We start from the raw sequence: 15,805 nt of genomic DNA, 5'->3' as shown, positions 1-15,805 counted from the left end.
AATGCTCCCAAACCCTAATTTGCTTCATAGTAAAGCAGCAGACCAAAAACAAACCTCTTTCAAATACAAAAATTAGCATTTTACCACCCAAATCATATCCTTACTTCAGAGTAAATGCTTCTTTTTCAAGTTTCTTCCCTTAAGTTTTCACTTTTCCTTTTCAACCTCATTCCAAAAAGCAGTTGGTGTAACAGTATCTGTAGTGTTCTAAGAGCAACAACCAAACCTGCTATGGCATCCAGAAACTGAAGAGGAAATTTTATATGGTCTTCAAGTTAGACTAAAAGTAAGTGCATTTTTAAGTTTAAAATTCTAAACGATGCTTACCTAGTGATGTCTTCAGTCAGCTGTGAAGGATCAGGAGGATAAAACTTCACATTAAAGGTAAATATCCAAGGTAAACCTAAACATGGGAAATGTCTCATCGTTAATCTCAAACAAGTTGAAGTAATCAAAGAAAACCTGCTGAAAAAAATGGTTGGCAGCCATATAAATCTTAGATCATTGAAATAATAAAGAAAAGATGTTTTCCCCCCTCTTTTAATGTTTTCATTATAAAGTAGTAACTCATACACAGAATAAAAAATCAGCATGTTTAAATTTATTCTCAATGATTGTTTTACTATAAATTATCTAAGTATCAGATGACATTTTTAATTTGAGAATTACTACAGTATATTTACACTTAGGATATTCTGTGTTAGGATACACTTAGGATATTCAAAGACACATGAACCAAATTTGTGCTCATTTCCAACTCCTCTAAGGCACACAGTCTCCCCTTGTTTAAACTGACAGTCTGAGAGGCTGGAAAATAACTATGAACACAGGATATCAAAATGAGATCTGTATCGCATAAACCAGAAGTAAATTATTTGTATTCATACAGAATGCACAGAAGACAGAAAATATTTGCTATTCCTCCTATAAAATATTTTTTCCTGAAACTTCAGCAACTATAATAGCAATGATATTTAAAGTTTAAATTCTCATGTGTTAGAATTGTTGACACCACATGAATTTTTGTAAGCAGAAGCATGCTTGAAACTAGATGAATAATTCAACAAAGCATAAATTGTTGCTTTCAGTCATAGCTCTGGTTTTAAATAAATTTTAAGGTATGAAAGCTGAACTTGCCATCAATAGCTAAACAAATTTTCAGAATTTTACTCTACCAGCATTTTAATACAATATGCATCTGGAATACATTCTTTGGAAAGTACTAGTAACTTGACAAATTGTAGAACTTTCCTAGTTCAAATATATTTTATACAGACATAAATATGAAAGAAAATGCAGCTGAGCTTTGTCATATCTTGCCAAACTTAATGAAAGGAACACTATGATGCAGATCTCCTAAAAATTATGTAGAAAGATAAGAAAATAATAAATCTTCCTCTTGCCCTTTTTCTACTAATACAAATACAGCGGTGAAAGACTTGCAAAAATAACTGTTGGTTTTTGAAATGCCATTTCAAACATTATGCTAGAAAAAAAGGTGCTGACATTTTTTTTGCTATTTTCTTTTAAAAAAATAATTCTTATAGCTGTTAAAGGTGAAGAGTTGTTTTATGTAAAAATTTGTAAGGTCTTTCAACATTTAAAAAATTATTTCAGTTTTTCAGGCAATGAGTATTCATTCACTGGAACACTTAAGTTGCTGCTTAAATGTGAACATCATTCTCCACCAGGCTGCCAAGTCACTATTTCCTTTTAAAAGCTGTGATTTTTAGCATATCTTAATTTTCCCAGTTACCAATTACTTGCCAAAACAATGCTCGTTTTGCTTACAAAATAAGGCAGGAAAATCTAAAGAACAATTCTAATTTATTTGATGTACACATAGTATTGAATTTAGCAAAATCTGGCTCACTTCATCATCTACTGCAATCCAGTGCAAGCAAGAACTGAGACAAAAATACCTTTAAAAATGTCTAACACTAATCAATACATATAGCACAAACAAATGAAATTATAGCTGAAATAGATTAGCACACTTTCATAATTTATCTCCCAGAGAATGAGCATAACTTAATGAAAATGCTGATACTGAGTAAGGTAGGCTGGTGAAGAGAAACAAATGAGCCAAAATATCTATGCAAAAAGTGCTTAGGCAGAGTTGTCAAGTTAACCAGGCTGTGGGATGGTGAGAGATGGATGAGGGTTGTGTCCTTATGTACAGGTACTAGACCTGTCTTCAACATTTCCTAGAATGAAGCCATGTTTTTTGGTATGAATCATTCTTTTTGTGGTCTAACCTTGCAGTTAAACCAGTCACAGGTTAATTACTATTTAAATTATTTCTCCTTGGCAGAATTGCTACAGTTAGCTTTCAGAAAGCACTGTAGCCAGGAGACCTAGATGCCATTTAAAGGAAAAAAATAAATAAATGTGTATTATTTGTAAAAAGCTAAAAAGAGCACAAATCCCCAAAATCCTCAATCTCTAGGCTGTGTAAAAAGAAACCAAAAAAACACTCCATGTCTACTCATACTAATTCTTGTAGCTAGGCTATAGAAAAATGTTGCAGTTGACTTTATACTAAATATTTTCTGGACAGTTGGTGGCCGCCTCTTTTGCCTGATTACTGAAAAGCACATTTATTCTCTGAACATAGCTAACAAGTATATTGAAATGTCTACAGTCTATATTTATGCTTTGCACTACAACATACTGTTTATAGCCACATAATGGATGCATACAAATGTATTTGTCTTCACACAACAATGCTCACTATTACTGACACTTTGAATTGCTACCAAAAAAAAAAAAAAAAAAAATCTGATATTTCAAATTATGTTTAGCATTCTGTCCCTGATAAGGCTCTCTGTTTTGGTGATTAATAATATGGGCTACAAAAATGTCAAAATTCTTTCTAGCCAGCTAGTTACCTCAAAAATGCTTCTGCAGCAGCTCTAAGCACATTCTTGGAGAAAAAGAATGCAATGTAACCAACCAGCTAGCAGCATGTAAGTAACATGATTCATCCCATTCAAACTGGGAAATCAGTGAGGGGTTTTTTTCCAGTAAGTGATTTTTCAGGCTTTGTCTCAGTTAAGATTTTTAGGGTACTATGTGACTAGGACAGACTCACAGCTCATAGACAGATGCCCCATAAAATTAAAACAATTACTACTTTTGTAATTTTGCTTAAATTCTCATCAAGAACATGACAGAAATAAGCTCTACGTCAAGTCCATAGCTTCAAAAACACGTAAAAAAAATCCCCTACAGTCCAGCTAGCTCTAGTTGGACTACAATTCAGCTCACAAACTCTCATCTCCAAACTGCAAATCATTCTTTATAATTACAGTAGACACAGAGAAGCACTTCTGCAAGACAGCTCTTCTGTCTTCAGCAGCTGTAAAGCTGGACTCTAGTGTAATCAACTTAGATCAAAATTAGCTACAACTTTTACATATTACAGATACATATTTACATAGAAGAGATGCATATAGAATAAAGTCACTCCGCATAGAGCTACTTCCCTCAGCACTTTGAATACAAACTTGAAACTTATTAAATATTTTAGTACATTGTGTTGCAAAACTCTAAAATTGTGATTATATTTATGAATTTAATCTCCATTTGGTTTACTGTGTAATTTGAAATTATTTGCAAATATACATATTCAAACATAACATTTTTCTTCTGCATCATCTTTCCTGAGCAGTTGCTTAGGCTGTATTGCGGAATATACCATAGAACTAAAAATATATACAAATTTATTTAAATTCCATTACATTCCCAAAACCATAGGTAAGTACCTCTCAAAGACTAGGCCAATATTGCATTTGGCTGTCTTTAAGTTCCTCAATCTGAATGACTGTATGTCCATCAACAATGGGATGTTCAGAACAATCTTCAACATGAATAAAGTTTAAACTTACAGCTCAAGATTTGTCACCAGCTGCCTCACCCATTATACTATTTCATCTGTTCTAATTCACTTCTGTAATAAAATTACATATGATCTTCCTTATTCCCCTCAAGAATTAAACTGCATCAAGTGCCTCAGGTTTTTCTGTATAAGAAAATTAATTCAGTTTCATAATTTCAGAAGCTCAAACGGAGTAGTATGTTTCAGTTACCTTAAATGTTACAATTGAGTATTTTTTCATATAAGATTTACTGCATCTCTTCAGAGACATATTTTTAGAACTAAGCTTGAAACAAAGAAAAGCCTCATTACTCAATATCCACATAGCTAGGGGATAAAATTTGTTTTTTTTTGCAGTACATTCCAGTATCAGGAAACTAGTATACTGACTATGAGGAATGCAACTCACAGATTACTGATCATTTGCCAATCAGTGTAAGCAAGCTTAATGCATAAAATCCTTTAAATGTTTTTTTTACTTGGTTGTTTTGCCTTACACTATGTCTATCAACTCTAAAGCACTACAGACCAGAGAAAAAAAATCTACTTACAGTGCCTAAATCAAGAAACTAGACTTGATATTCAGTATAAAATTTAGGTCTTCATTAAAAACTCAGATGCCCTTAAAATATTTTTTGCACTACTTATTACACAATGTTAAAAAAGTTGTTATATAGTACACTCAAATTTCCAGGCCAGTCCTAACACTTCAAATTCATGACACTTACTTGATTGACTATTTAGCATGCAGAACACTACAGAAGAGAGTAACACAGAAATATCAATGTCCTTGATCTTTTCACAAATATTAAAACCAAACAAAACAGCCTTTAGCATATATTTCCTCAACTAAGATGTTTTTACTGAAGATCTAACATTCTCCAGAATAAAAATAAAAATACCTCTAAATCTTTTCTTAATTAAAAATAGTTGTAAGTGGCTTCTACTTGCATACATACATTAGTATATTCACCATTTTAATAGGCCTGGTTTGCTTACACAAGAGCATGTCAGATAAAAAAAAAAAGTCTCCAGTGAAGCCTCTGTAACTATTACTTCTTTACTGAAAATATAAATCACACGTTTGTAGTAAGGGATTTCATCAGTTGGGAAAGGTTTAAAGCAAACAAAATCAACAGCATACTATTTCTGGAAAAAAATTAGTATTGCCTTAAAAAAAGAAGTTACAATAGTAAGTAAACAGCTGGTTCATACTGTAAATAAGTGTTTTTAAATAAAAGTGCTGCCACTGGATCACATTCCCCAAAAAACAGACTCTTCAGTAGATGACATTCTTGTTATGTGGCAAGTGTAGACATGGAAATCTTCTTATCATCATTTCTCCCCACTTAAATTTCCTACCAGACACTAGCAGAAGAAGGTTTCCACCCAACAAAGAAACTACCTGCCTTGACCACAAATGAGTAAATCAATGGCAATGTCGGTAAGGGCTGTCAAGCACTTATCAGTGGCTACTTATTTTACAAAATTTGAGCTCAGGAGGAGTGTATCCTAAATTTACTGTCTATTCTGCTATTACTACAAAAATCACTTGGCTAATGAAGTACTCGACAGAGTTTATACAAGCAGACTAGAATGTATTACTCATTGTGATTGTGTATGGGAGGTAGAAAGATTTCCCTAACGTACTGAAAAACATTGCAGGGAGCAATCTGACATCCCAAGATTATGCTCTGTATTCCACTTCCATTCTGGAAATGATGGACATACCTGAAAAGCCAGTGCTGGGCTGATAAAGATTGAAAAATACAAATTTTCTGTATGATACTGATCCTCTTTTTATACAATCTCTTTTAATATCCTAGAGCAACAAACATGACTGTCTTTGCAAGATGACATTCTCCATCTCATAAACCAAATATCAGCACAAGGTTGAAAAACATCTACTGTTTCAGAATGCAAAAAGATCAACAGCAAAAAGATATAAGAAAGTTTTGGGGCAGCAGAAAGTATAATGATTAATTTCTCCAGCACAAGTCTGAGTGATTCTCTCTCTCCTTTTTGGATAGCAGAATGAAATTAAAGTTATGCTTGCTGTCCTAAGGCTCAATATGTCATCATTTCATACAAATTCTTTTAATTATATAAGTATACAATTTAGTCAACATCCAGGCTGGTAAGTTTATGAATAATACTTCCATTAGAAAAATAAAAGGACTATAACATCTGTATACAGAAGTACTTACTTCGAATTTGTCTCTTAATTTCCTTTGAAGAATCTAGCCAGTTCTGAAAAAAAATAAACAGCATTTAAAATCTTTTCAAGCCGACAACAGTAATTTTATATAGTACAAAGTTTGTGTTGGTCAAACATCTGTTCTATTCTAAAAATAAAGATTTCTAAAACTGAAGTTGTGATTTGCTAGCAAGTCTACCCAGACATATACATAAATCAAACTGTGACTGCCTTCATGGTCTTCTAACTGCTTTAGACTACTTATGCCCTATAATTTTGAGAAGTGTGTACCCTTACAGTGGGGGTGATCTAGCAAATTACATTTGAGAAATGCAATTCTTATACTCTTTTTACTGACATAAGCAGATTTTGCAGGAAAGGCTGTGAAGTCTCTACATGTCTGTGCTTGTATTTAAGATGATACTTCTGAAGTCCAGCATTTCTTTTTCTTAAAGCATATACATTTTAGTTAACATTCAAGGGTGCTTGGAAAGACACTACAATTTCATGCTTTTTTTGTGACCTTCCCAAGCTGAAGTTGTCTGTAAACATGTATTATGTTAACACTGAAAAATGGGCAAAGTTCAAATTTAGGAATTCAGCTCTATTTTAGGCACTGCAAATAAAGTCAGTTGTTAATATTTAGATGCCTCACTACTAAATGTGTTCTATTCTCAACACCAAATTTTTTTATATCATTTCAGCTATCACTGATACATGCAAAGAGACTTTTTTGTTACTGACCATCCAGTAATAGAACTTTGGGAAGTGAGAAATCGATAACAAACTCATCAGTAGCTCAGATAATCCCCCTTACTAACTTTGATGCTAGAAATCTGATTGAGTGAAAGACTAGAAACATATGGCTTTTAAATGCAGTAATTTAGAATGTACTTTATATAGTGTTTGAACCTTTATTTCCCATGGCCAAACACACATGCGTGGAAGAAACACACGTGCACCCAAGGCTGCCAGCAGGACACAGCACATTTCAAAGACAGAGGTGTGCAAGTGGGAAAGAATTAGCAATTAACCTGTAAGGTCAAGGACATTTTCATTCCACAAACCACTGCACATCAACCTAAAAGTCAGAGGGGACCTCAGTGACAGCACAAAAGTTGTTGAAGCCTTATGGATTAAGAGAATATGGAACTCTATGTTTTTGCACTACTGTGAAATCTTTAATATATATCGCCCCTGCTGACAACAGATGTGGCTTCTATGAATATAATCCAAAGCACTAAGTTCCCTGTCATAAATTACCTAATCCAAGTTGATTTCAGCACAAATGCAGCATGTATACATTAGACAAATGTTTACAACTTCAATGCAAAAGCCTCTATCATTTTTATAGGTGTAATGTAAAAAAAATAAAAATAAAAAAAAATCCACATTTCCTGATTTAAGACTGTAAAGATACATAATCATATTCTTGCAACTAGAAATATACCTAGAAGTAGCTTGAATTCTTGGCCACTAACTTTCATTACTGTTCTGCCAAACAAAATCAGTTAATTACATTCCATTTACATGCATAACCACAGGGGTGTGGGTTTTTTGCACCTGTGGATAAAATAAACACTATTGAAGAAGCTACCCTGAAACAGATTTCTTAATGCAGAATAGACAGGTCTGTCTTTGCAAACAAAAGACTAAGTGTATATATACTACTTTGCTCCAGCAGGCAGAAAGCTATTTGTTTAATTTGTCAATGGTAAGGTTATAGGAGACAAAGTCATGAATTGTCAAAGAAATAACATCTTCTCTACCAGCACAAAAGTATTTTGTACAAACCCAGAAAAGTAGTATTTCCAGCTGGTGCCCAGAACATAAGAGCAGAAGCTGACACTTTTGCAGACCAGTTACAGTGTGAATGGAGCATTCATGAACTTTTGAGGGTGTAATGCAATGAAATCACTAACTGAACTTTAGACCAATAACTTTAGCAAAACCGCAAAATAAGTCAATGAGTAATTTGACCTAAAGAGTTTCAAAATGCATATTAAAGCTAACAAAAAAAATCAGTCTGATCTGAAGACGTAACATTTCTCCCAGCTGCACAGAACACACATAGATAAAAGTTAATGGGACAGCTCCTCCAATGGTACCCTGATGGTGCATTAGGGAGCAGCTCTAATTCAGAAGAGTGCCTGGCATTCAGTTTCCACACCCCACAGCTGCCGTCGAGTTCAACAGCTGGCTCATAAATGGGTAGCTGTGATGAGTGCACAAGAATGAGAAAAACACAGCATTCAGCATTTAGTACTGGTTGGCCTGGAGGTCAGGGATTTGTGGCATTTTAATCCGAAGGCAAGAGTCATAACAGAAGAAAAAATGCATTAGAAAGAACTGGTACTGAGATGAACTGAGAATTCAAACTTACTACAGAGGTGAACAGAAGAGAAGGTTCTAAAATCAGTAAAAATTACAAGTCCCCAAGCTTTCTTTGGCAGCTATTGCTGAACACAACTGATTTCCTCCCCCCCCCCCCCACCTCGTCCATTTAGTGATTAAATCAAAACAAAATGTTGACTTTTCTTTTTTAGAAAAAAGTTGAGGCACTTAAAAGCCCTAAAAGCACAAGAATCACTAGAAACATACCACGAATACTTAAAATACTGAAAGCGATTTAAATGAACTTCATCCACATATTGAAAAAAAATCCCTTTGATAACAAAAATGAGTGCTCCAATCTTACTGAGCATGTTAGGTGTAGCTATACAATTTTAAAATTTACCAGCACGAAAGAAAAGCACAGAAAGGGAGGGGGAACTTTGTAAGCATGCCACCAGTAATTCTGCCTTACAAAGACATTGCAGCAGCTACACATTTATCAGGATATGTTTATAGCACAACTGGTGTAAGAACCTCCAGTCACGGTGCTGCACAAGAGCAGTAGCTTTGAATTATGTAACTTGAGTGCTAGGAGTAATAAAAACAAGCAAGTCTTTCTAAATGTGTACATGTTACAGAACAGGCCATCCAAGGCATTAAAAAAATAAGCAATTGACTAGCTCATGACAATTTTTTTGCACAATTTGACCTAAAGAGTTTCAAAATGTGTATTAAAGCTAACAAAAAAAAAAAAAAAAAAATCAGCCTGATTTGAAGACGTAACATTTCTCCCAGCTGCACAGAACACACATAGATAAAAGTTAATGGGACAACTCCTCCAATGGTACCCTGATGGTGCATTAGGGACATATTTTCCCACATTTTCAAGTCCTCCTTTGAAAACCTGAGTCTTCCCACTCATCATCCGGAAATCACAAATTAGAGCTGCACCAGGGGCACAGTATCATCCACATACTGGCTCTCTGGGCACAGACTTGAGCATATGGGCTACCCAGCTAGGAAATGTCTAAAATCAACTCTTCCTTCCCGGGCATTCAAAATCATGTTGTTCCTGCAGTTCACCATAAATTAAACTTAATCCTGCAATAAAAAGTAGGAAGCAGGAAATGCAAATCTTCCAAGGAACACTGTTTTTTTAGTTGAAGTAACATGAAGAGCTTACTTGTATGAAGACAACAAAATACAATTGTTTTTAATCTTCACAGCAAATTGGATCAGATTTGTTCAGAAGTTTTTAAAAAGTCTGTTGCTGTCCATAATTCATAATTTCCTGTCTTCATTTGCAGGGATGGCACTGTTTTATTATACTACACTATTTTATCATACTATATTGCTGTTTTACTGTAAAGCCTAGAAATTACACTCTAAAGGTTCTCAAAAATTAAAATACCTAAAATACTCTCCCACTCTAAAGATTAAATGGGCATTCTATTAGAGATCAACATACACATCACTATCTCCCACATGTTGCAAGTTTACACCAAATTAGATTGACATTTTGCAACAGTTTACCTAAATGTAATGGTATATATTTAATACAATATACCTCACTAAACTATTGAAGTCAGTAGCAATGTAAAAGAACAAACAAACAAAACCCTCATACAGGCTTACCTTTTGCTCTGAATTCTCATAAAACAACAGTCCAAAATAGTCTTTCTCCAGTAAATTGAGATGTTCACACACTTTGTCAAAGAGCACTTGGCCTTTTGCTCTTTTCTGAAAAGGAAAAAAACAGAAGAAAAAAACAGTCAGGAAAAAATAAGAAAAAAAAAGTGCTATTAGTAAAATCAGTAAAATCCTGAATTACAAATACTTTTATTTGATACTATTTAGTCCGGAAAAATTTGAATATCAATAATATATAAAGTTGTAATTTTCTTATGATACGCTATTCACCATGCTTTGAAACATAGATATCACTGACAAAGACATTTCTAGTTTTTCAATTAATTGAAAAATTTTACTCTAACACACAAGGAAAATTCAGTACCTAAATTGATTTAAATATTTTACACCACGTAACACAACTATACTGAGGTTTTGAGGGGCAGACAATAAGAGGGCTGCCTTCTGTCTCTAGATTTATGAATTCTCTCAGTACCCAATAAATCCATTGAGTACTCACAACAAAATCCTGTCTCTAAGAATTTTATTCTTTCTGTAAGTCAGTTTAAAAAATAAAACAAACAAACAAACAACCAAAAAAACCCACAGCCCCCAAAACAGAAAACAAAAATCCAGAACAAAAACAGCCATGCAATTTTTCTAAGGTTAGTTTCAGTATCAGTCTTCCACTTTATAGTAGCAATCCAAGATCAATCATCATAACACATTCCTAAAAAGGCTGCTTTTATGGAGTATTACTGCAGCTTCAGCAAATGCCAATTAGTTCTGAAATTTTCTCTGTTCTTCCTGTACTTGGAACCCAGAATGCAAAAAGGGGCATCCTGTATCTTCCTATTGGTGGCAATGAAATGCAGACTCAGGCCCTACTTTAGCGTGCCAGGTTTTAGGGAAAAGATTTGTTGTATTAAAGATGACAACTGACAGGAGACAGTTTTAGAGCAGAGGGCTCACAACACGAAGGGGGGAAGGTGAGAATTTCTTTTCACAGTCAAAATTTTAACACCAATGGCACGCAGTCTCCCACTTTGAACCAACTCCTTCATGACTGTTCTGCATGGCATTTCGAGGCTTGGCAGCTTAAAAGAATTTCTGCCCTTGCTTATCCTACAGATCTCAGTAGATGCCACACACCACTGCAATTCCACAGAAACGCCATCAACAGCCCCTGTGTAGGCCCTGGGGACACTGCAGTCATTGTCCCCCAGGCAGTGTCAAAGAACTCACAATATGTCCCAGCCTGCTCTGGCCTGCAGCTCAGCTCCACAGCACCAAATACTGAGGCTGGGAGGGGAGAGAAAGGAAGGTATGCACTGAGAAAATAAGGAGGGCATTGTTATTTTATTCTCCAAGAATCCAAAGCTTTATTTATTCAAGATTGCATTGTCCTGAAGACATTACAGTCCCAAAGAGCAGAAAATTTTCAAAGAAACACTTGTAAAATTTGGCGAAAGCATCACAGAAAGGCAGTGGAACCTAGAAGTCAAAACCACTTTTGAAAACAGAGCTGTTCAGTAGTTTAAAAAAATGTTCCCCTTCAGAAAAAAGAGTACTATATACCCTCAGCAGTCTGGAGTAACCACAGTTTTCTAGACAGTCTCACCTTCAACTTGATAAAAGAAATTAAGCTATATAGAGAACAGCTAAATACAGAACAAAGTATAAGCAAGAGAGGCTTTGAAGAATCTTAGCCTGCTTAGATACGTGATAGATATCATTTTTCTCCCTAAATCACTGTGCACATCAGCTGTCAAACCTTGCAAAGGCAAGCTTCGGGTATACATATTTCAGTGAAGGAAATATACAGATTAGTGTAGAAATAATATATGCTATATATGCTATCATTATACCTGGAGGCAGTTGCTAATTATGTATCTTTGCATAAAGTTCATAAACTAAAACCCACTAGTATCAACTCTCTGACATACAGAAACACAGAGCAGCCAAATTTACAGGAAACATACTCCAGGTATAATAGCAAGATATTGCAGTTTCTTCATAAAGAGACAAAGTCAACATAGAATTTGAATACAGTAGCAAAGCTGTATCTTGAAAGATCTTTTTGTAAGTTTATAGCTCTTCCACATAAGGCATCATCATCGTGCCACAAAGGCCACGTTATGTCAGCACACATTCTAGAATACAGCATGATGCAAATAAGTTACAGCATCAGATAGAGACTTTTCTAGAGCTCTGTTGTGAATGCAATAGTTTTATCAGTGATCTAGATGCAAGAGGTAAAGGCACCATTACCAGGTTTCCTGATGACACCGAACTGGGAGGTCTTATTAATTCTCTCAAGGGACGAGAGGCCTTATAGAAGAATATAAATAGACTGGAACATCAGGCAACCATCACTGGCATGAAATTTTAAGAAGGAAAATTTAGCGAGTGCCAGATTCTGCATCTGGGACAGTAATGTTGGGCACAAATAGAAATTGTGAGAGGAGTGGCTGGAGAGCAGCCCTGCAGAAAGGGATCTGGGGGTGCTGGTTGGCACCATCCTCAACCTGATGCAGCCACACACCCTGGCAGCCAAGAGGGCAAACGGTGCCCTGGGGTGCATCACACAGCATAACCCACTATACTCAGGGCTGGTGTGGTCTCACCTTGAGTACTATGTGCAGCCAAAAAAATATCTTCTTTCTACCTCCTCCTTTCCCTAGCAGTACATTCTGGGGAAATCTGATTAGATTTCTTAACAGCTGTGCACTAGTAGAGGAGACTAGGTAAGTGTGTCACAGCCTAGGCACTGGCTCTTATCCTTTTGTGGGAAGGAGGAATGTACCTTCTGAGGGGCTGAGAGCTTTGGATGAGTGCTTGGCTGCTTTCCTGAATGGAGGTCATACCCTGTCACACAACATAGAATTACTGTTTCTGTTCCCTGTGTTCACTGTGAGTTGAATAATGATGTGACAGTTTCTTGCCTGAAGTACCATGGGGCTTTTATCTCCAAAAACACTTGCAAGGATGCATATCACAAAGGTTACAAGAGGAAACAGGATTTTTATTTTTTTTTTAATTTCATTTTTCCAAATTTGTATGACAGCCATGCTCACAGGAGTTAAGACAATGCACATGCATAGCCAGGAGCAGGCTGATGCATTTTTCAGTTTAGGTTGAAAAAAACAACCCTTGCAGTCTGGAAAAGACAAGTCACAGAAAGAAGCAGTAGGCGTAACAGTCAAGCAACGCCTGTTTCCTGAGGAAAAAGAACTTTAAGAATGAGGATCAGTATTGATCACACACACAACAGTGATAATGATGAATAAGAAGATTTTCCAAAGTATGATACATGGTGATGTTTTTTGGCTGCAAAAATTGCTCTGCTGTGCTTTCTTGGCCAGTGAAATGAAAAGCACACTCATGCCTGCCTTGCACTTGTATTGCACGCAGGGAGAGCTGAAAAGAAGCAGCAACACCACCTGGGGGAAACAGAACCTTGGGAATACCAGAGCTTCCTCCCACTACAAACTTGTAACAGAGTCAGAGTAAGGCAGGGCACAAGTGATACCTCAGGAAGAGCAGAAGGCAAGAATCAAACCAAACTGGCCCAGAGGAGCCCAATCAAGGGAATGTGGTCACTGCTGCAGGGGAAGGCAAAAAACCACCAGGAACCATTGCAAGCCCATCCCAGGGGGGAAAAGTGCCATCCTTGTGGCTAACATCATGATGCAGGAGCAGCAGGCAGTAACTTAGCCAAAATGGAGCTCTAACAAGTAGTTATGCTCAGTGCTGCAGAGGGACCAGTGTCAATCTGCCACAGCGGAAGATTTATTCCTGCCCCCAGAGGTGGCAATCAGCTATTCCCTGAGCATGTGAGCAAGACCTGCCTCCTCATCCCACAGGCTGGTCATGCTTCCCAGGAGATGCACAACCCCTATTCTCTCTCAACCTGAAGCCACTGCAGGGGCTTCCAAGAACAGCAAAATGCCCCCAGCCTGGTTGACTTTGAGAACAGGAATCCTTCCTGTGCCTGTTAGGACACCAGTGGGTGCTCCAAAGCACTGGGACCCCTTGAAACATCTTTTCGTCCCATTTCTTGCATCTGCTGCCCCTAGCTCAGCAGGGGATAAGGACTGAGCTGTGCAGTGCTATTCAAGAAGGCATTCCCTTGATCTTGCCACAGCTATCCATCTGAAAAGGCCTTATAGCCCCAGGCATCTCTAGCAGTTTCTCATATCCTGAGGATCTGTTTTCCAAAGGTTGAAGCAGGATTTTAGTCCATCAGATGAGCTTTAAAGGCTGCCCTGCCGGGACATGACCACTGCACCCAAAAAACCTCCAGCTTTGTCCAGCTTCCAGTTCTTCTTCCTCAGTCACCTCCTCCAAGTAATTCTACTGGTTCCTCAAGTGGTTCTATTTGGAACCTCTGAGGCCAGCTCTGTCCCAGCGGCAGAGCTGGGCAGGCTGGAAACAGTTCACAAGAGGATGCTCTCTTTTATCTTGCCTCAGGGCAGTGACTGCTACTTGCTGAGTGGTGGCACTGTGACACAGGACTCCCAGCAGCCCTGCCCAGCATCCTTCAGAGGAAGGTCTTTGGGGTGCTGCCCTTGAGGCAACATGGGGACTTGTCCTTAACCTTGGTGGCTCACTTGATGACAGCTGTCACTCAGCTCCTGAGGACAAACTTAGTTACTCTTCTCCCAGACCATGGCAGAAACCAACCCTGCAGCCCACAGAGCACCCTTGCAAGCTCTCCTCTCTGCACCAGAGCTTCCATCCATCACTGCCACACAGCTAGGAAGACCAGGGACTTGATCTGCCTGGACACCCTTTTCTAGGGGCCTAACATGGGATTCTAACAGCCACAGCCTGGAGCAATGGTAACTCTACCAAACATCCCCTTGTCCCCAGGAAACCAAGCACTGCAACTGCTTGAGTTTATACAGGACAAAACACACACTCCAACCATGGGGTAAAACATTCAGAGCTCATTTGTGACTAACATTTCTGAGTTGCCTTTTTTTTTTTTTTTTTTTTAAGTTGTAAAACCCTGTCAAATCTTTCTTCTTCAGAATCTAGTATTTTGAGTACTGAAAGAGCAAGGAAGTTATTGTCCTTGTCATTTCATATGCTGGTACATTCAGACTGTAAATAATGGCATTTATACCATATACATTAATTTGGTTGTGGAGATGCCAGAGGTGAAAGAAAGGGCTTTGGTTCCCCCTGAAAGAACTTCAGATATGCAGTAAGCATCTTTTGGCTTTAAGATGACTTCACACAGAAACGTTACTTTCACTGGTGTCTGTTGAACCTGGACCAAATTTTAAACACTTATAAAAGTAAAACACAGATGATGATAAATTTGATACATAAAATGTGTCATGCTTTGAACAGACAGTTTGTTCAAACACTAATCTACACATCCAGTAAGAAAATTGATTTGCAAATGAAAACTCCACTACAATTAAACATGTTCCATATCAAGTTCATTCAGATTTTTCTTAATCCAGGGTTTAAAACAGATCTTAATTGTACATTACACAAACATTTTACTTTGTATTAGTAAACTGTAAGTAAACATAGAACCTATGTCAACTCCAATATATTTCACTTGTTCATACGTGCATAAAATATGTTCAATGCTGGCATCCTTTACATGCCTTTTGTTATACATATTCAATTAGACCACTGACTGAACACAACAAATTCAACAGTATCTTCATTTTCTTCTAACTAGTAATCATGCAGTTACTACTTTTTTTTTTTTTTTCATTTGTTTAAACTTCTTAACATCTCTC

At 36.8% G+C, this 15,805-nt stretch overlaps 1 protein-coding gene across 25 annotated transcripts in view; it reads right to left on the bottom strand.

The window, feature by feature from the left end:
- The window catches only part of EPB41L2 (erythrocyte membrane protein band 4.1 like 2), a 108,029-nt gene that overhangs the window by 38,065 nt on the left and 54,159 nt on the right, over positions 1–15,805 (bottom strand). For all 25 annotated transcript variants that reach the window (XM_071740927.1, XM_071740938.1, XM_071740922.1 and 22 more), the window contains 3 exons: positions 10,047–10,151; positions 6,088–6,130; positions 328–403 (listed from right to left, as the gene is read on the bottom strand). In XM_071740927.1, coding sequence (XP_071597028.1) covers positions 328–403; positions 6,088–6,130; positions 10,047–10,151 — 224 coding nt within the window. The remainder of the gene's footprint in view (positions 1–327; positions 404–6,087; positions 6,131–10,046; positions 10,152–15,805) is intronic.

Source organism: Heliangelus exortis, chromosome 3 (genome assembly GCF_036169615.1).
Source record: "Heliangelus exortis chromosome 3, bHelExo1.hap1, whole genome shotgun sequence".
Lineage (NCBI taxonomy): Eukaryota > Metazoa > Chordata > Aves > Apodiformes > Trochilidae > Heliangelus > Heliangelus exortis.
The sequence above is the reverse complement of the archived record's forward strand: the minus strand, read 5'-3'. Positions and strand labels throughout refer to the sequence as shown.